General features: G+C 40.9%; 1 protein-coding gene across 1 annotated transcript in view; it reads left to right on the top strand.

The window, feature by feature from the left end:
• The window catches only part of LOC125454115 (low-density lipoprotein receptor-related protein 1-like), a 1,886,982-nt gene that overhangs the window by 1,588,791 nt on the left and 278,086 nt on the right, over positions 1-20,105 (top strand). Inside the window, exons 52-54 of the mRNA XM_048534492.2 lie at positions 10,485-10,613; positions 13,803-13,925; positions 17,512-17,649. Coding sequence (XP_048390449.1) covers positions 10,485-10,613; positions 13,803-13,925; positions 17,512-17,649 — 390 coding nt within the window. The remainder of the gene's footprint in view (positions 1-10,484; positions 10,614-13,802; positions 13,926-17,511; positions 17,650-20,105) is intronic.

The following is a 20,105-nucleotide window of genomic DNA, read 5'->3' as shown; positions in this document are numbered from 1 at the left end:
AGGTGATGGGATCAAAAGTATGGTAACTTGTTGTTCTGATGACATTAAGATAGGAAAGTGAGCTGTGAAGAGAACATCACTTATCTATGCCCCTTTGTAGGTTATTTAAGTCAGTGGGCAAAGATCTGGCAAATAGCATTCAGCATGAAAAAGTATGAAATTGTCTACTTTGGCAGAAAGAAAATAAAGATAACATATTATCTTAGTAGTGAGAAATTGCAGAAGTCTGAGGATCTTGAAAATAGATATGTCCCCCCCGGCCTGATGGGATTTATCCAAGGATTCTATGGGAAGTGGAGGAAGAGATCGCAGGGCCTTTGGCAATGATCTTTTCATCCTTACTGTTCATGCGTATAGTGTCAGAAGATTAGAGGGTGGCAAACGTCATTCCCTTGTTCAAAAAAGGGAACAGGGATAACTCCAGAAATTACAGGCCAGTTAGTTTTACTTCAATGGTCGGCAAATTATTGGAAAGGGCTCTGAGAGATAGCATTTATAATCACTTGGAGAGGCACAGTTTGATTCGTGATAGTCAGCAAGGATTTGTGAGGGGTAGATCGTGCCTCTCAAACCTTATTGAATTCTTTGAAGAGGTCACCAAACACGTGGATGACGGCAGAGCAGTGGATGTGGTATACATAGATTTAAGCAAGGCCTTTGATAAGGTTTCTCATGGTAGGCTCATGCAGAAGGTAAGGAGGCATGGGATAGGGGAAATATGGCAGATTGAATTCAGAATTGGCTGACGCTTAGAAGACAAAGGGTGGTAGTGGACAGAAAATATTCAACATGGTGCTCAATTATGAGTGGTGTACCACAATGATCTTCTCAGAGTCCTCTTCTATTTGTGATTCTTGTAAATGATTTGAATGAAGGAGTGGAAGGGTGGATTAGTACCTTCGCGGATGATACGGAGGTGGGTCACGTTGTGGATAGTGTGGAGGGCTGTTCTAGGTTACAAAGGGACATTGATAGGATGCAGAGGAGGGCTGAGAAGTGGTAGATGGAGATTAACCCTGAAAAGTATGAGGTGATTCATTTTGGAAGGACAAACTTGAAAGCAGAATACAGGGTTAACAGAAAGATTCTTGGAAGTGTGGAGGAGTAGAGGGATCTCACGGTTCATGTTCACAGATCCCTGAAAGCTGCTGCCCATGTGGATAGAATTGTTAAGAAGGCGTATGGTGTGTTAGCTTTCATTAATAGAGGGATTGAGTTCAAGATCCATGAACTTATGCTCCAGCTATACAAAATCCTTTTTCGGTCACATCTGTAGTATTGTTTCCAGTTCTGGTCACCTCATTACAGGAAAGATGTGGAGGTATTGGAAGAGGTGCAGAGGAGATTTATCAGGACGTTTCCTGGAAGGAAGGAAAGGGCATACGAGGAAAGGTTGAGAGAGCTAGAGCTTTTCTCTTTAAAATGATGAAGGGTGGCTGGTGACTTGATAAAGTGGTATAAAATTGTTTGAGGGGAATTCATCCGCTTCATTAACACCTTCCACTCCAACCTTAAGATCACCTGGACCATCTCTGATACCTCTCTCTCCTTCCTGGACCTTTCTGTTTCCATCTCTGGTAACCACCTGGAAACCTATATCCACTTCAAGCCTACTGACTCTGACAGCTACCTAGAATACCCATCCTCTCACCCACCTTCCTGCAAAAATGCCATCCCTTATTCCCAAGCCTTTTGCCTCTGCCGCATCTGCTCCCAAGATGAGGAATTCCATTCGCAGACATAGCAGATGTTCTCGTTTTTCAAGGACCGCAACTTCCCCTCCACAGTGGTTGAATACACCCTCGACTTCATCTCTCGCATTTCCCACAATTCATCCCTCACAACACCCCCTCCCATAACAACAAAAACAGAATCCACCTCATCCTCACGCACTACCCCACCAACCTTTGCATCCAGCTCATCATCCTCCATCACTTCCGCCATCTGCAATATGACCCCACCCTTGTTTGCTTTCCGGAGGGACTACTCTCTCTCTCTGTGACTCCCTTGTCCGTTCCACATCCCCCTCCAGCCCCACCACCCCCCGCACGTTTCCCTGCAACTGCTGAAAGGGCTATATCTGTCCCTGCACCCTGCCCCTCACCCCCAACGCAGGCCCCAAGGAAACCTTCCACATTAAACAGATGTTCTCCTGCACGTGAGCTAATGTGGTATACTGTGTCCGCTATTCCCGATGTGGCCCCCCCTACATCGGAGAAACCAAGCAGAGGCTTGGAGATCGCTTGTGGAACACCTATGCTCGGTTCGTGACAAACAACTGCACCTCCCAAGTCACGAACCACTTCAACTCCCCCTCCCACTCCTCGGACAACATGTCCATCCTGGGCTTCCTCCAGTGCCACAACGATGCCACCCGAAGGTTGCAGGAACAGCACCTTGTATTTTACTCGAGAAACCTTAAGTTCACCTGGACCATCTCCGATACCTCTGTCTTCTTCCTGGACCTCTCTGTTTCCAATGAGCAAGTGCATAGCAGATACAACATAATGTGGATAAATGTGAGGTTATCAACTTTGGTAGCAAAACAAAAAGGCTGATGGTTATCTGAATGAACATAGATTAGGGAATATGCAGTGGGGTTTGGGTGTCCTGATACACGTTACTCAACGTAAGCATTCTGGTGCAGTAGGCAGTAAAGAAGGCAAAAGGTATGATGGCCTTCATAGCAAAAGAGTTCAAGTACGGGAGCAGGGATTTATATAGGGTCTTGGCGAGACCACGCATAGAATATTGCGTGCAATTTTAGTCTCCTTACCTGATGAATCATGTTCTTGCTATAGAGAGAGTGCATCGAAGGCTCACTGGACTAATTCCTGGTATGGCAGGACTGATATTTAATGGGAGGTTGAGTTGACTAAGGTTCTAATTGCCGGTGTTCAGAAGAATGAAGTGGTATCTCTCAGAAATCTAAAAAATTCTAGATAGATGAGACACAGAAAGGATGTTCCAAAAGCCAGAGGATCACAGACCAAGGATACAGAGTAGGCCATTTTGGTCTATGCTGAGAGAAATTTCTTCACCTAGAGAGTAGTGAGCCTGTGGAATTCTGAGCCACAGAAAGCAGTCAAGACTAAATTATTGTATCAGAGATAATGGGAACTGCAGATGCAGGAGATCCGAGATAACAAAGTGTGGAGCTGGATGAACACAACAGGCCAACCAGCATCTTAGGAGCACAAAAGCTTGTGGAGCTGGATGAACCCAGCTGCCTGGCCTGCTGTGTTCATCCAGCTCCACACTTTGTTATCAAGGCTAAATTATTGTATGATTTCAAGAAGGTATTGAATATAGCACTTGAGGTTAAAGGGATCAAAAGATATGGTGGAAAACGAGGTGCAGGCTATTGAGTTGGATGATCACCTATGGCCATATTGAATGGTGAAGCAGGACCGAAAGGCCGAATGATCTACTCCTCCTTCTATTTTCTGTGTTTCTAGCCTGGGTATCTCATGAGGCAGAAGAAGGGACCTGTGAATCCCAGGACTGATTTTGTCATTGGTAATTAATGTTTTTCATTATTTTGTTCAGAAACACATTTTATTGATTCTTTGCAAAACTATTACACCCAATGGTATCAGAGATAATGGGAACTGCAGATGCTGGAGAATCCAAGATAACAAAATGTGAGGCTGGATGAACACAGCAGGCCAAGCAGCATCTCAGGAGCACAAAAGCTGACGTTTCGGGCCTAGACCCTTCATCTCTGATGAAGGGTCTAGGCCCGAAACATCAGCTTTTGTGCTCCTGAGATGCTGCTTGGCCTGCTGTGTTCATCCAGCCTCACATTTTGTTATCTTACACCCAATGGTGGCTGGAAAAATGTCAGTTTATTTGCAGAAAATAGGGAGGTGGGTGGGGTCGGGAGTAAACGATAGGATAGAGCCCAAAGAGAGAGAGACAGACACAGTTGGACAGACAAAGGAGTTGCTAACGATGAGGCTGGGAGGGTGAATAGTTGTTAATGGGGACTGTCAGTGACTAACAACAGGGGGCGTGTAGTGGCAGATTATGTGGTAACAAGGCCTGGTGTGTGGGGTGGGTGGCTGGGACATTGGGGAGTTTAGGCCCTAAAATTATTGAACTCAGTATTGAGTCTGGAGGGCTGTAGGGTCCCCAAGTGGAAAATGAGGTGTTGTTCCTCCAGCTTGCACTGGGCTTCAGTGGGAAACTGTAGCAAGCTGGAGACAGAGATATTGGCCAGGGAGCAAGGTGGTACTTTGAAGTGGCAGGCAAAAGGTAGTGCAGGGTCTTTTTTGCGAGCAGAATGCAGATGTTCTGTGAAGCGGTCACCAAGTCTGCACTTTGTTTCCCCAATGTAGAGGAGACCACATTGTGAGCAGCGAATGCAGTAGACTAGATTCTTTGACGTGCAGGTGAAGTGTTGCTTCACCTGGAAGGTACGTTTAGGCGCTTGGATACTGGGGAGGAGGAGGTAAATGGGCAGATGTCGCACCTTTGCCAGTTACAGGGGAAAGTGCCGGGGGCTGTGGGGAGGTGTTGGGGGTGAAGAAGGTATGGACCAGGGTGTCCCAGAGGAAACGGTCCCTGTGGAAGGCGGACAAGGGAGGGGAGGGGAATATGTGTCGTCTAAGTAGACTTCTTACTTCAGATGTGCATTTAATCTATGAAGTACATCAATTATCCTGACAGTTTAGCTACTTAAGAAAGAAATGTTATAAAATTATAGAATCTCTACAGTACATACAGAGACTATTCAGCCCATTGAATCTGCACCAAACCTCCAAAGAGCATCCCTCATTAATCGACATATCCCTGAGCACTACCGGTAATTTAGCATGGCCAATCCACTTAACTTGCACATCTTTGGACTGTGGGAGGAAACCAGGGCACCCGAAGAAGACTCATGCAGACGTGGCGAGAACATGCAAACTCCGTATAAACAGTGACTGAAGGCTAAAATTGAACCTGAGCCCCTGGCACCGTGAGGCAGCAGTGCTGACTACTGTGCCACCCAATACTGGATGCTATTGCTAGTTATTAATTTGGAGGCCGATATTATTGTCATGTGTTGCAACAGTATTACATACAATAACATCGGCCTCAAATTAAGTGCTAGCAATAGTATCAAAGCTTGCCATCTGTGTTGGCAAAGATGTGCATAATCATATCTCAATTCGGGAATTTACAACAAGTCTTCTATACCAACTCTAAATGAATGATAATAGTTATGTATTCCTTACATTCTCTCTTTCCCCTTCACCAATCAAGATTGATCACATGGTCTACACTACTCAGCAACTTAGATGTAATACATAGACTACCAACTGACGCCACATATACACCAATTAAGGTCTCACATAGAAAGATCACAATCATTTGCTGACCTGGCTAAGGAAACACTGTAGCAAAGTGGAGACAAGAGGACAATCATTGGACCAGTGACCAGGTGCTGAGAAGACAGTTTCATGATATATCAAGCTTATTTCAGTTATGCTTTCAGCTATGTAGGCACCACATCAAATACTAGTAATTAGGATATACTATTACAAAGGTATACCAAATATGCCTGAGTCAGAAGGAGACCTAATTGAGGTACCTAAGAATATGAAGGGCATGCACAATACAGATAGGAAACAGGTCAGTCGATAAGTCAATAATGAGGAGACTGAATTTTAAGGTGAAAGGCAGGATGTTTGGAAAGATTTGAAGAAAGATTGTTTGATAGAGAGGGTGGTGTGAGTCTGAATGCATTTCCAGTGAGGGTAGTAGAAGTGGGAAACCTCACAACTTTCAAAATGAGCCCTGGAAAAATTTTATATTATGGACTGACTCCAGAATGTGAAATTAGTGCAGGCACAGACTTGATGGATGAAGGGCCTCTTTTGTGATGTATGACTCGATGACTAAGTCACTGGCATTGGTTTCAAACTTGAGAAGCTCCATGGAGGAAACATTCCGTGCCATGACTGCTGCATTCGAAGTTGAGAGAGTACTTAAGTATCTATTTACTAAAGAAAAGTTCTTTCAGAATTTGTAAAATCAGTGCAAGTAAATGCACCAGTTTATAAAGAGCAGGGGTCCAGTGCCACAGAGAGAATGCAGAAATGATAAGTCAAGATGAAAGCAAAAATGTGACTTTTGCTATCAGGTGATTAGTAAGCTTAATGTCCTTTTCAAAAGAGAAAAGAGGAAAAAGAAAAGAGAAAATCTGGCAAAATGCTAAAATTCTGATGTAGCAGGAACTGCAGATTCTGCAGAATCTGAAATAACAAGGTGTAGAGCTGGATGAACACAACTGATGCTGTTTGGACTGCTGTGTTCATCCAGCTCTACACCTTGTTATCTAAAATTCTGATGTGCTCTGTTAAAGTTCATTTTGCTTCTCTAGGCACCATTGGTGTAAGATGATCGATCTGAATGTTGGCCAGAATCTCACTGTTTCATCCAGCTCTACATTCACTTATACCTTCAAAAACAAAACAATGCCCATCAAGGATGACTGCTTATTCACGTAGTGTTAAAAAGAGAACATTATGATCCCAGCTGTGTTTTACTGGACAAGTTTGACCTTAGAGGCACGGGATGGAGGGAGATTTAGCAGTTTGGATTAGAAACTGCTTTCTGTAAGAAGGAAACGAGTGGTGATTGATGGAAAATATTCAGCCTGGAGTGCGGTTACTAGTGGTGTGCCTCAAGGATCTGTTTTGGGACCACTGCCGTTTGTCATTTTTATAAATGACTTGTACGCAGGCAAAGGTCGATGGGTTAGTAAGTTTGCAGATGACACAAAAGTTGGTGGACTGGTGGATGTGGAAGAATGTTGCAGGTTGCAGGGAGACTTGGATAAACTACAGAATTGGGACGAAAAGTGGCAAATGGAGTTTAATACCGATAAATGTGAGGTGATTCACTTTGGGAGGAATAATAGGAAGGCAGAATATCGGGTCAATGGAAAGATTTTTGATAGTGTGGATGTGCAGAGGGATCTTGGTGTCCATGTACATAGATCCCTGAAAGTTGCCATCCAGCTTGATAGTACTGTTAAGAAGGCTTACAGTGTGTTAGGTTTTATTGGTAGAGGGATTGAGTTCCGGAGCTGTGATGTCATGCTGCGGCTGTACAAAACGCTAGTGCGGCCTCATTTGGAATATTGCATGCAGTTCTGGTCGCCCCATTACAGGAAGGATGTGGAAGCATTGGAAAAGGTGCAGAGGAGATATACCAGGATGTTGCCTGGTCTGGAGCAAAGGCCCTATGAAGAAAGGCTGAGGGACTTGGGTCTGTTCTCATTGGAGAGAAGGAGGCTAAGAGGGGATTTAATAGAGACATACAAGATGATCAGAGGATTAGATAGGGCGGACAGTGAGAGTCTTTTTCTGAGGATGATGACTTCAGCTTGTACAAGGGGGCATAGCTACAAATTGAGGGGTGATAGATTTAAGACAGATGTCAGAGGCAGGTTCTTTACTCAGAGAGTGGTAAGGGCATGGAATACCTTGCCTGCCAATGTAGTTAGCTCAGCCACATTAGGGGCATTTAAACAGTCCTTGGATAAGCATATGGGTAATGATGGGATAGTTAGGGGGAGGGGCTTAGATTAGTTCACAGGTCGGCGCAACATCGAGGGCCGAAGGGCCTGTTCTGCGCTGTATTGTTCTATGTTCTATGTTCAACTGAAATCTGATTTGATAGATCATAAATAACAAAGTGTGGAGCTGGATGAACACAGCAGGCCAAACAGCATCTCAGGAGAACAAAAGCTGACGTTTCGGGCCAAGACGCAGGCACAAAATGTCAGCTTTTCGGCTCCTAAGATGCTGCTTGGCCTGCTGTGTTCATCCAGCTCCACGCTTTGTTATCTCGGATTCTCCAGCATCTGCAGTTCCCATTATCTTTGATAGATCATGGCTTGGTTTTTTTCTGGTTTCAAAAGTATTCATTTTTTATGACTGAGACAGAAATACTCAATATTGTAGATTTGATGTTACCAAAAAGAACACAAGTTTATTTTAACAAAGAAATGAAAATAAAATTGAATACACAAATCTATTTAATTAAAGCACAAGTTCAAAAAGTTTTAACCACACAATAAATATAAAATTCCATTACTCTCAAAATATGTTTTTACAAGTTTTTGCAAAAGTGCCTTGTACAGAACCCAGCAACAATCTTTGTAGAGTACTCATACCAGAATCCTTTATCTAATACCATGGTAGGTTTTAGATAACTTTTACTTTAATTCCTACACTAGAAACACATATAGCTTATTCTTTGAGCTAAATACATCAGGCTTTATACAAACATAGTTTCAAAACCTCTTCGGGATTTTATCTCAACACTTCTGGCTTGAGACGACCACAAACTCCGTACTCTAATGTAATCTAGCTTACTATATTCGCAGGAATACAGCTCTATGCATACATTTCTGTGCAAGGACTTCACAGAACCGCCTAAAATAAAGCAGAAAGAAAATCTCTGGTTCTACTATGAATGTTTCCCATAAGCTGAAAAAAACTGAGTCCAGAAATGTCCAACAAAACCTTTGATATTCAATTGTCTACTTCGTTAGTTTGTAAACTCCTAGAGTAAACAAAAACATGAAACTTTGGTTGTGTTACAAAATGGGCAATGTTTGTTAACTGATTTTGGATGAGAAAATTAGCTACTTTGTTTGACAAGAAGGAATTCCTCTTCACCAACATTAACTGTGATGGTTACTGGAAAGAGAATTTTTTAAAAATGTCCTTTCTTTTTCTTGTGGGGGGAAGTGAGTATCATTTGCTCAGTCATTGTAAAAGGTCGTTAAGAGTCGCATGTAATCTAAGTGAGATAAAGACGGCAAATTTTCATTTTTTAAGAATGTTCGTGAATGAGATGAATTTTCACAACTATCTATGATAGTTATCATGGGCACCATCACTAGGCTAGCTTTCAATTCCAGATTTATTAATGGAATTTAAATTCCAGAAGATGTTGTGGTAGGATTTGAATCCACAATAACCCGAGTCTCTGGATTACTGGTTCAGTGAGATTACCACAATGTCATTTCCTCTTCTAAAATAGTCTAAAATAATTATGTTCATTATTTCATTTCAATACTTGATACACAAAGCATTACAAACTCTTTGAGTTGGAATACTGTAGCCCCAATCTTGTAAATGAAAATGTTCCAGTGGAGAAATCAGACATATTTCCACCCATTTTACAGGTGTAAAATAAACAAATAAGGACTCATTTTGGAGATTAATATCGTGCGCCCGAGGAAGCCAGAAAGGATTCTGGCCTCAGAATGAACTGCATAATTTTGCAGATGCTATGGGGACTGACTACGGCTTATATTAGGCCTCTTGTACTTTACATATGTGCAATAGAATCCTCAGAGTTTTTTTAGGTATTATTGAACAAATATGATACCTGTCAGCACTTTGATAGTTGTTGGGTCACTGTAGTGATTTTAATGAGATCAGCCAGGTGAACTTCATGAACTTCATGACCAGGGCTGTTAATCAGGTCCAATTAGGGACCCCTGGCTGACAGATAACAACAGGAGTGTCAAGCATCCTATTCACTCTGAGAGTTGGATAAGTGTCAAGGACTGTCCACATGTGAATAAAGAGTGACCTGGTGATGGCATACTGACCTCTGTGCAGTTCTTTCTACCACCTGCTCAAAATTCTAGCCCACCTCCAATCTACAGGATCCCAATCAATTGGGATGCCTGTCTTCCTTCCTTTCCACCCCACAGGACCAATCCTTGGGCAATTGTCAACAAGACAAGCAGCCTGCAAGATCTTCAAATGAGTGAGCTCTCTGACAATTGGCAGCAGCTCACTGATTTAAAAAACTATCAGACTGCTCGCCTTGTTGACATTTAGAATAAATAAATCAAATTCAACCTGACCCTGGGCTTCCTGTTTCAGAATGCATTAAGACTGACTTGCAACCTTGCTTTCAAAACCTGACACCAACTATTTTATACTGTGCTAAGTTAATATGTGTATCAAGTATAATTGCTTTCAGGAATTTTGACTTTGGTAAAGTATGACTTTACTGAATTCCAACTTTAATGTATTTGCTTTGGAATGTGTAGAAGATGTTTCTATGTCATGCTGCTATATCCTTTAGCTAGAATTTGAGTTATTCATGTTCTGAATATATTTCCTTTATACCTTCCCCATACTATCCAGAATTCAACATAATGCTGTCTGAATTTCTTCAACTAGGATCAATAACATTTTAGTAATCTTTAGCGCAGTTTTCTTTTTATTTCCAAATTTCAAGACAATTATTAGAAGATGACGTTGAGTAACAGCAATAATAGGCATCAAGAGTATGAAAGCTTTCTATTATACTAAATACTTGCTACTGCTTATTAATTTACATTGAAAACAATACTTCAAAATGATTTATATTTCTAAAAAGACATAACAGAGGCAAGTCTCCCGTATATCTTGAGCATTACTTCATGAATGTATTATTTATAGCTTATTTCACTACCACAGGTTCAGTCACTTGTGCTCCTGATTTGTTCCCATGTCCCAACTCTTATGTTTGTCTCCCAAAACATTGGCTGTGTGATGGTGATAAAGACTGTCCAGATGGAAGTGATGAGCTCTCCACAGCTGGTTGCAGTAAGTAATGCTGAAAACAATTGTCTTTGTTTATTACGGCAAGAATTCTCTGTGGCTACACAACAGGAACAATAGATTTTGTAAAATGAAGCAATAAATTTGCATTAACTACCTCATTCAGATAGACAGAGTGGGTGAGTTATGACAGGCATGAAGCAAATTGCAGTTACTTTATTTGTAGTTGGAGGCAACAGTGTAGCAGACAGCATAACATCTTCTGTTGTGGTCCAGCAAATTTCCAGTTCCACAATAATAACGATACATCAGTGAATCATGCAAAAAATGTCATGCCCTTTAATTCACTGCTTTTGCATTGGAAATTTACAAACCATGGGGCAAATTTTCAACTTGCAGAATAGGCATGAAACTGAAATTATGGATAGATTGTGTATTTAAAAAAATGATGAAAAATTGATGGAATTAAAATCAACTGGCTTATAACCAGAGCGGTTGTTCTGCATACCAGTTTTACAGTCTAACTGAAAATTGTAAATGTCCATCATCTAAGATTTACTCCATCCTTTTCGGCTAAGTTGCTTTCAAACCATCTTATATTGCCTGGGCCAAAGCATGTTTAAAGTTGTACAAACCAAGAACCAAACACAGTGAGAAGCTGCTGACTATTCAACATATCAATTAGATTTGCCTTCCCAATTAAATCCATTACAGAAATTTGTTAGCTGACATTATGACACTAAGATATCCATAATAGTTTAATACTCCCTGAGTTACTACTTAATACTTGGGTGAAAATTATGGAATTACCGAAGTAACAAATGACACACACAAACAGAAGTACATTACGTTTGAGCAATAGTCAACACTTCAAGGACCAGAATGTTGGCTAAGATAAAGCAAAACTACCTGAAAAAGTCAGAACATTGATTTAATGTCTCAACCATAAGATAATTCTTCCAATAAAGCTATTTTTTTCCTCAAACTCATTCTTTTCTCAAGAGATGTACTATTGTTGGCCATTCCCACTTGACCACAAGGAGGTCATCATCAGCTGCCTTCTTGAACTGCAAAACACAACTGGGAACCTAGAAATGGACTAAATTCCTGACTGAAACTTCAATAGTTGCTCGGTTGCACAGAGTTTGAACATGGCTGAAGAAGTAGATATGCTGTTGAAAGTTTTCATCTTGCTCTCATCAGGACAGAATCTCAAGAATTCCAAATCTCAAAGAGAACAGCCATTTATACCACATGATAAGATGGTGCTCATTAGTTGGCAAGTGAATTTAGATTAATTGAGGCATCAATGTGAAGAATGCATGAGAGAACAGTTAACTCCCGAGCATTTGCTTTAACTTAAACCAGATAGATTGCAATTTGTCACAATATCGTTACAAGGAGTGCATAAGGGAATTCATGTCCCCCAAGCTGTAAAAATGAAATGTGTGGACAAGGTATTTCTGTTTACAAACGGCAATGCACTACATATAAATACATGTATTTTCCGGTATGCATAAGAGAGTCATACTGAGATCCTGACTGACAATCTTAAAGTAGCTATCAGTATAATTCAGAGTCCATTTGCCAGTCAGTGCTCACTCCTCATAAAGTGTGTTATGGCCAAGGCTAGAAAAATGAGTAAATTCCTCTTGTCACTCCAGAGCTGGATGTAACAGAGTACTTTTTTTTTCAAGTTTATTCAAGCTATGAAGAGCACATCAGATTAACTTACATTGTTTGGAATTAAAGGAGTTAGTTTAATGAAACTCAAACAAACGAGGAATAAAAGTTATCGAGAGGTAAAAATCCATCTTGATTTCTGCCATACATAGACATTAGCATGGAAACAGGCAAAATGATGTGTAGGGTGAGTGAACTAAATTGGAAAAACATTTCAATGAAAGATTTATATGTTGAACTGGTGGTTCCTCCGGAGACTGCCATATGGCATGTTTCCATGTTTTGTCATTGGTTTTCCTCGACCTGGTCACTTCTTGCAGAATTGGATATCATTAGTAGAGAAAGAGACAGAGTCCTTATTCTTGATAAAAGCATAGTACTACAGATGCTGGAGATTTGAAAGAACAACCGACGGTGCAAGAAAACTCAGTAGATCTAGCAGATCTGAGTAAATGGAAGAAAAGTCATACTGGATTCAGAAATCAACTTTGTTTGTTTCTCCATGGATGCCATTAGACCTGCTAAGTTTCTCCAAAACGCTTTGCTATTTTAAAGAAAAGTTATTTTTGTTGTTGGTGTATGTTCTTTGAGGCTGCTGAATGTTCCTGGATGTCTTTCTTTTCTGTAGAAAAAAGCCACAGGTTATGTCATACCTGCTCACAGGAGGTGATTTTGACTTGTGAAGTACATGTGTCCATTGGTCCACAATGGGGATAATCCATTTTTTAGATGTGATGGTCCATTGCCAGAGGACACCTATTATCTTCTGTTAGAGACATAAGAGTATTGATCCCTCACAATGCATAATAATGTTTGGATTTACACTGTCGTTCCAGTAATATCTGTATTGGAAGTGTCTTAGTCATAATGGTCTAGCAATTACCCCTTGAATAGGCTTTTCTGGATGACAGCTATTGCTCGTTCCATTGGATATCCCTGTATGTTTGGCTATTTTCAGATCAGGTGAACTAGCTGGCCATTTTAAACCAGCCAAGTTATTTTTAAACTGCTTTGCTCTCAACTCCAAAATTCAAGCCTTTTAAGGTAGTCAGTGAAATTTTAAAGATTAATATTCAGTGTTCTGCATCATTGTGGCAATTGTTGTTCCCATTTATGATTTGGTATTTTTGCAATTCTGTTCTGATGAGCGCAAGATGAAAAAACATAATCAGCAATATAAAATCTTCAGTGTTCAACTGTCAGGCTTAGAGGCAGAATTTCTGAGACTGCTGAATAAAAGCAAATAATAACCATACAACACCTGTTTTGTAAACTATGTTTATTGAATGCAACATTTATAGCTTTCCTATTTTTGTGTGTTAATGTACAGAAATTAAAATATTGAGTAATAACATTATTTGTAATCAAGATTTCAATAAAACACTAGTGAACATGTAATGTTTTTCTTAATGAAACTGTTTGCATGAACATTAGGAAATATTCTGATGATATTACTGCAGCCATATGCTACTACAATTACATTAACTTGTATAATACACATTAAATACACCTACGTACCTTAATTTCATATATTGTTTCTTACTATTCTAGCACACAACAGCACATGTGATAACAAAGCTTTCATGTGTCAGAACAACTTGTGTGTTCCACAACATTTTGTCTGTGACCATGATGATGATTGTGGAGATGGATCTGATGAGCCACCAGAATGCGGTAGGTATATATATTCTTCATACGAAAGTGTTGGTGGCACTTAAAAATGGATTAATTTTTACTGACGCTAGGATTACTTTGAAATAATGTAATCAAGAGTTGTAACCATCTACAGGAGTACTGTGAATACTGAAAATCTGAAATTTAAAATCATTGTTACATTTCAATATCGATAGGTTGGATAATGAGAAGATGTTGTTACTCCTGGGAGATGCTTGAACTCAAAAGCAAAATTTAAAAATAAGGGGCCTTCCATTTAAAATGGAGATGAAAGTGACATTCTCCTCTCAGACGGTCATTAACCTTTGGAGTTTCCTCCCCGAAAGAGAAGTAGAAGCTGGATCAGTAAATAATAACTTCCAGGCTGAGCTAGACAGAAAGGCAGTGGCATAGATATGTCATTGAGAGAAAAAGCTCGTACTTCACGCAGTTATGTGCAATATTAGAACATGTGCTACAACTGAATACTGAAAAATCCAGAAATCGCAAGTCATATCAAATTGTTTGAATTCAAAAGAACTTTAAAGATTAATAATTATGCTTTGAAAAAAAGCTAAATCATTTTGCAATATTAATTAGTTTGTACTCATTCAAAATTAAGATTTCACCTTTCAGATTACCTAAACCTATAAGTTTATTGAAATTTGAAGTACCACGCACCCTCATACCTTCTCAAAAGGCATATGTATGTTGTATGCCCTCGAGTTCAGGGCAGATATTTTTAATCAACCTATCCAGATTTATTATGACGTGCCTCTGGAACAGGTGAGATGAACACAGGCTTCAGTTTTTCAGATTAGATTCCCTACAGTGCAGAAACAGGCCCTTTGGCCCAACAAGTCCACACTGCCCGTTGCAGCATCCCACCCAGACCCATCCCCCATAACCCACATACCCCTGAACACTACGGACAATTTAGCATGGCCGATCCACCTAGCCTGCACATCTTTGGACTGTGGGAGGAAACCGGAGCACCCGGAGGAAACTCACGCAGACACGGGGAGAATGTGCAAACTCCACACAGACAGTTACCCGAGGCTGGAATTGAACCCGGGTCCCTGGCACTGTGAGGCTGCAGTGCTAACCACTGAGCCACCGTGCTACCCATTCCTTTTTTTTTGGCAACTATAGACCGGTGAGCCTAACGTCAGTGGTGAAAAGTTTTTAGAGGGAATCCTGAGGGGCAGGGTTGACATGTATTTGGAAAAGCAGGGACTGAGTAGGGATAGACAACATGGCGTTGTGCATGGAAAATCATGTTTCACTGACTTGATTTATTTTTTGTGAAGAAGTAATAAAGAGGATTGATGAAGGCAGAACAGGACATGATCTATATGGACTTCAGTAAGGCATTTGAAAAGGTTCCTCATGGTAGGCTGGTAAACAAGATTCGATCACATGGAATACAGGGAGAACTAGCCATTTATATATAGTTCAAAGGTAGAAGACAGAGAGTGCTGGTGGAGGGTCATTTTTTCAGAATGGAGGCCTGTGACCACTCGTGTGCCACAAGGATCAGTTCTGGGCCCACTGCTTTTTGTCATTTTTACGTAAATGTTTTGGATGTGAACATAAAAGGCATGGTTAGTAAGTTTGCAGATTACAACAAATTTGGAGGTGTAGTGGACTGTGAAAAAGGTTACCTCAGAGTACAATGGGATCTTGATCAGATGGGCCAGTGGGCCAAGGATTGACAGATGGAGTTTAATTTAAATACATGTGAGGTGCTGCATTTTTGGAAGGCAAATCAGGGCTGAACACATACATTTAATGGTAAGGTCCTGGGAAGTGTGGCTGAACAAAAAGAGCTTGGAGTGCATGTTCATAATTCCATGAAAGTGGAGTTGCAGGTAAGCAGGTTAGAGAAGAAGGTATTTGGTACATTTGCCTTTATTGGTCAGTACATTGAACATAGGAGATGGGAGGTCATGTTGTGCCTCCATAGGACATTGGAGAGGTCGCTTTTGGAACACTGCTCAATTCTGGACTCCCGGCTATAAGAATAATGTAGTGAAACTTAAAGGGGTTCAGAAAAGATTTACAAGGATATTGCCAGGGATGGAGGTTTTGAGCTGTAGGGAGAGGCTGAATAGGCTGGGGCTATTTTCCCTCGAACATTGGAAGATGAGGGGTGACCTTGTAAATGTCAAGAAAATTATGACGGACATGAATGGGCTGAATAGTCAAGGTCTTTTCCCTGGGGTAGGGGAATCCAAATTTAGAGGGAAGATGTTTAAGGTAAGAGTGGAAAGATTTAAAAGGGACCTAAGGGGCAACTTTTTCTCACAGAAGGTGGTGCGTGTGCTGAATGAGCTTCTCGAAGACACGATGGAGGCTGGCACAATTACAACATTTAAAAAGCATCTGGATGGGTATTTGAATAGGAAGGGTTTAGAGGGATACAGGCCAAATGCTGGCATATGGGACTAGATTTATTTGGGATTTAATCTGGTTAGCATAGACAAGTTGGACCAAAAGGTCTGATTCCATACTGTACATCTCTTTGACTCTATGATTCTACATTCATGAGATAACTTATCTCAAACAATCATGGGTGCGATAAACATTTTCCCAGATAGGATTTGAGGATGCCTAATTTCAAGAAAGCTATATAATTCTTGACGGCAAAATTTATTCCTCTCTCTGACATTGAAAGAATTTGAAACTCGAAAACACCTTTAAAGAAATGTAATAAATAATTGGAACAGAATTATGTTAAATTTGTATTAAACTTTGCTTAGATTTGCCGTGTATGATTTTGCGTAATTATCTCTCCGTGTTTTAAAAATAACATGAAAACATCAGAGAAGCTGTGAAAGAAAAGTTCGTTTGGATGATTCCAGCCTGGCAAGGATGTAGTAACCGGAATATCCTTCAAAGGCTGTTATTCCATAAAAGAGGAAGCTGATTGAGCTCTTGAATATTATGAAAGAGTTAGATTGGGTGGAGTTGGAGGGAATGTTTTTAGTTACCGCTGAGTCCAAAATTATAATAATGCCTACAAAATAGACACTAATAAGTTCAATAAAAAAATCAGGAGATACTTATTTACCCAAGAATAGGTTGATTATGGAAAAGGCTACTATGAGAAGCAATTTAGGCAAATCTAACAGATGCATTTAAGAGAGGCTTGATAAGAAAATGAGGGAGAAAGGAATATAAGAATGAGCTAATAGGGGTGAACAACAAAGGTCAGGAGGCGACTGTTGTGGAAACTGTTGAGCCAAACTATTTCTGTCTGTGCGCTCGCTGTACCTTGATAAATCATTAAATAATGAGGAACATGTCATTCATCATTTATATCCTCGAGCTGTGTTTAGGAAAAAAAATTGAATTGTTCAAGAAGATGTCTAGGTGTACATTGAGGGTGATTCAATTGGTATAGTGTACATGGACATCAATAAGGCCTTTGACAATGTCATGCATGAGAGACAAGTGGTAGAGAGTGGGTGAGCAATCATGCCTCTGTATTGAAGATTTAAACCTTAAATAACTATGAAATTACATATTTTACATTTAAAAACCAACAGAAATTGTCCATGTTATTGTATGCTAAAATGAAGTTTCTGGTTTTGTGGATTTTTAGTGTACAAATCCTGTGGCCCCCAAGAATTCCATTGCACGGATGGAAGATGCCTTATCAGTGTAGATTGGGAATGTGATGGGGACTTTGATTGTCTTGACTATTCAGATGAAGCACCTAAAAATTTAAAGTGCCTAACAGGTAGAGTGTTTTCTTTTCATTGTTCTTTGGTTTAATGTTACTTGGTTTACTGTTACTGGTTAATGCCTACAAAGTAAAGTTTGTTGAATATTCCTGTCAAATTAGTATTACATTGCGCACAATAGTCAATACATAGATAAAATTAATAAAGAGAAGCATGTTATTACAAATGTAGTCTGGAATTCACAATGGCATCAATGACAGAAATACATGTAGACCTGGATTTTACCATGGATGATGAAAAAGCTTTGCATACTGTTCATCATACTTACAGCTGTCCACAAACTTTGAGCAAGGTTTTCAGCAGCAATTTTGGACTGTGAGAGATCTTTTCCACCATGTAGCCCTCCATAGCGCAAGCAGCTGCTAGCTTTCTCGACAGTTAACCAGCACTTAGAATGTTTACTGATCCAGACAGCGTAAACTAGGAAAGATAAATTAAAATATTGTAAAACGATATATTGGAAGTAAAATAAAGGGAAAGAAAGACATACTCATTTACTCTGCCATTACACACATCTCACCAGGGCTCATGGAGTTCAATTCTCAGCATGACATACATCCTGCCACTTAACAGGTTTCACTCACTCTTTCCTCAAACGACTAATCCTTTGCACCTTCCTGTTTAATGTGTTTCTTACTTACTAGGTCACCTCCCTACCTCTCTTGCTTCTACTTCACCAGCTAACTGTGGCTCCATCCACTTCTAACATGCTCAATTCATTATTTTTTCTTGTTGTAGAATAAACTGGACAACCATCTAACCCCATTCCCCAAAGCCTATCCCAGATACTTTTCTTAAAAATGTATTCACAGGATGAGGACGTTGCTTGCTAAGCAACATTTATTGCCCATATCTAATTGCTTAGAGGGCAGTCACATGTTGGCCAGACCAGACAGTGTCCTTTCCTAAAGGACATTAGAGAATTAGATGGGTTTTTCCCCAATCAACAACAATGTATTCACGGTCAATGTTAGGCTGTTAATTGCAGATATTTATTGAATACAAATTCCACCCTTTGCCATGGCAGGTTTTGAACCTGGCTCCCCACAACATTCTCTGGGTCTATGAATTAACAGTGCAGCGATAATGCCACCCCATCGCCTCCACTTCCATAGCATCCCAACTGGCCTCCCTGTAATTCCCAGATTGTTTGTGTTTGACCTGCTGATTGACTGTAGCCAGGGCATGGATGCCTGGAAACTGTTAGTACCAAATGCCTGACTGACTGCAGCTAACCGTTTGGACTCGAATTGGACAAGCTCCTATCTTGACTCCTTTACAAACTGGCCTACTTTGATTTTTAGACATGGCTGTTTGGTTGAGGTGCATACAGTGTGTGTGGGCCACATAAGCTGCCAGCACACTCAAGTCTGATGTTGACATAGCCTGGTATCATATAGTAACATATCCACCCCTTTTACTATTCAGTATTACACACCATGATAAGCTGAATGAGGCTCCCTCAAAAAAGCAATTCATGCCACAGAAGCTGGTGGTCTCCAGCCAAATGATTGACCACTGAGTAAGCGAGATATGTGTCATAAAGAGTATCCTACGCATCTACATGAGGTGTGTGTGTGTCCATGTTCACCAATAATCTGGTCTTAGCATGTGAGTTATAGGGCCACTGAATGCCAAAGTCTGGTGTTGACAAGCTGAAATGGTGTGAGAGTTGGTCTGGGAGTGGCCATGCTGAAGGAGTGAGGCTTGTGGTTTGTCAATGGCCAATCAGTGGATGAAGTGTGGAGGTGGCTCGTGGCCATGGTCCTTGCGGGGGCATTGTGATGAAAACTGAGATAACAAAGTGTGGAGCTGGATGAACACAGCTGGCCAGCCAGCATGTCAGGAACATAAAAGCTGATGTTTCAGGCCGAGACCGTCAATCAGAAAAGGGGGATGGGGAGAGGGGGAGGTGGATCGATGATGGATAGAGGAGAAGATAGGTGGAGAGGAGAGTATAGGTGAGGAGGTAGGGAGGGGATAGGTCTGTCCGGGGAGGATGGACAGTTCAAGGGGAGGGATGTGTCAGTGGGTAGGAAATGGAGGTGCGGCTTGAGGTGGGAGGAGGGGATAGGTGAGAGGAAGAACAGGTTAGGAAGGCGGGGACAGGCAGGGCTGGTTTTGGGATGTAGTGGGAGGACGGCAGATTTTGAAGCTTGTGAAATCCACATTGATCCCATTGGGCTGCAGGGTTCCCAAGCGGAATATAAGTTGCTGTTCCTGCAACCTTCGGGCGGCATCATTGTGGCACTACAGGAGGCCCAGGATGGACATGTCATCTAAGGATTGGGAAGGGGTGTTGAAATGGCTCACGACTGGGAGGTGCAGTTGCTTATTGCGAACTGAGCGGAGGTGTTCTACAAAGCAGTCCCCAAGCCTCCAGTTGGTTTCCCCGATGTAGAGGAGGCCTCAATGGGTACAGTGGATGCAGTATACCACATTGGCAGATGTG

Source organism: Stegostoma tigrinum, chromosome 7, assembly GCF_030684315.1.
Source record: "Stegostoma tigrinum isolate sSteTig4 chromosome 7, sSteTig4.hap1, whole genome shotgun sequence".
In the NCBI taxonomy this organism is placed as follows: domain Eukaryota; kingdom Metazoa; phylum Chordata; class Chondrichthyes; order Orectolobiformes; family Stegostomatidae; genus Stegostoma; species Stegostoma tigrinum.
The sequence above is the reverse complement of the archived record's forward strand: the minus strand, read 5'-3'. Positions and strand labels throughout refer to the sequence as shown.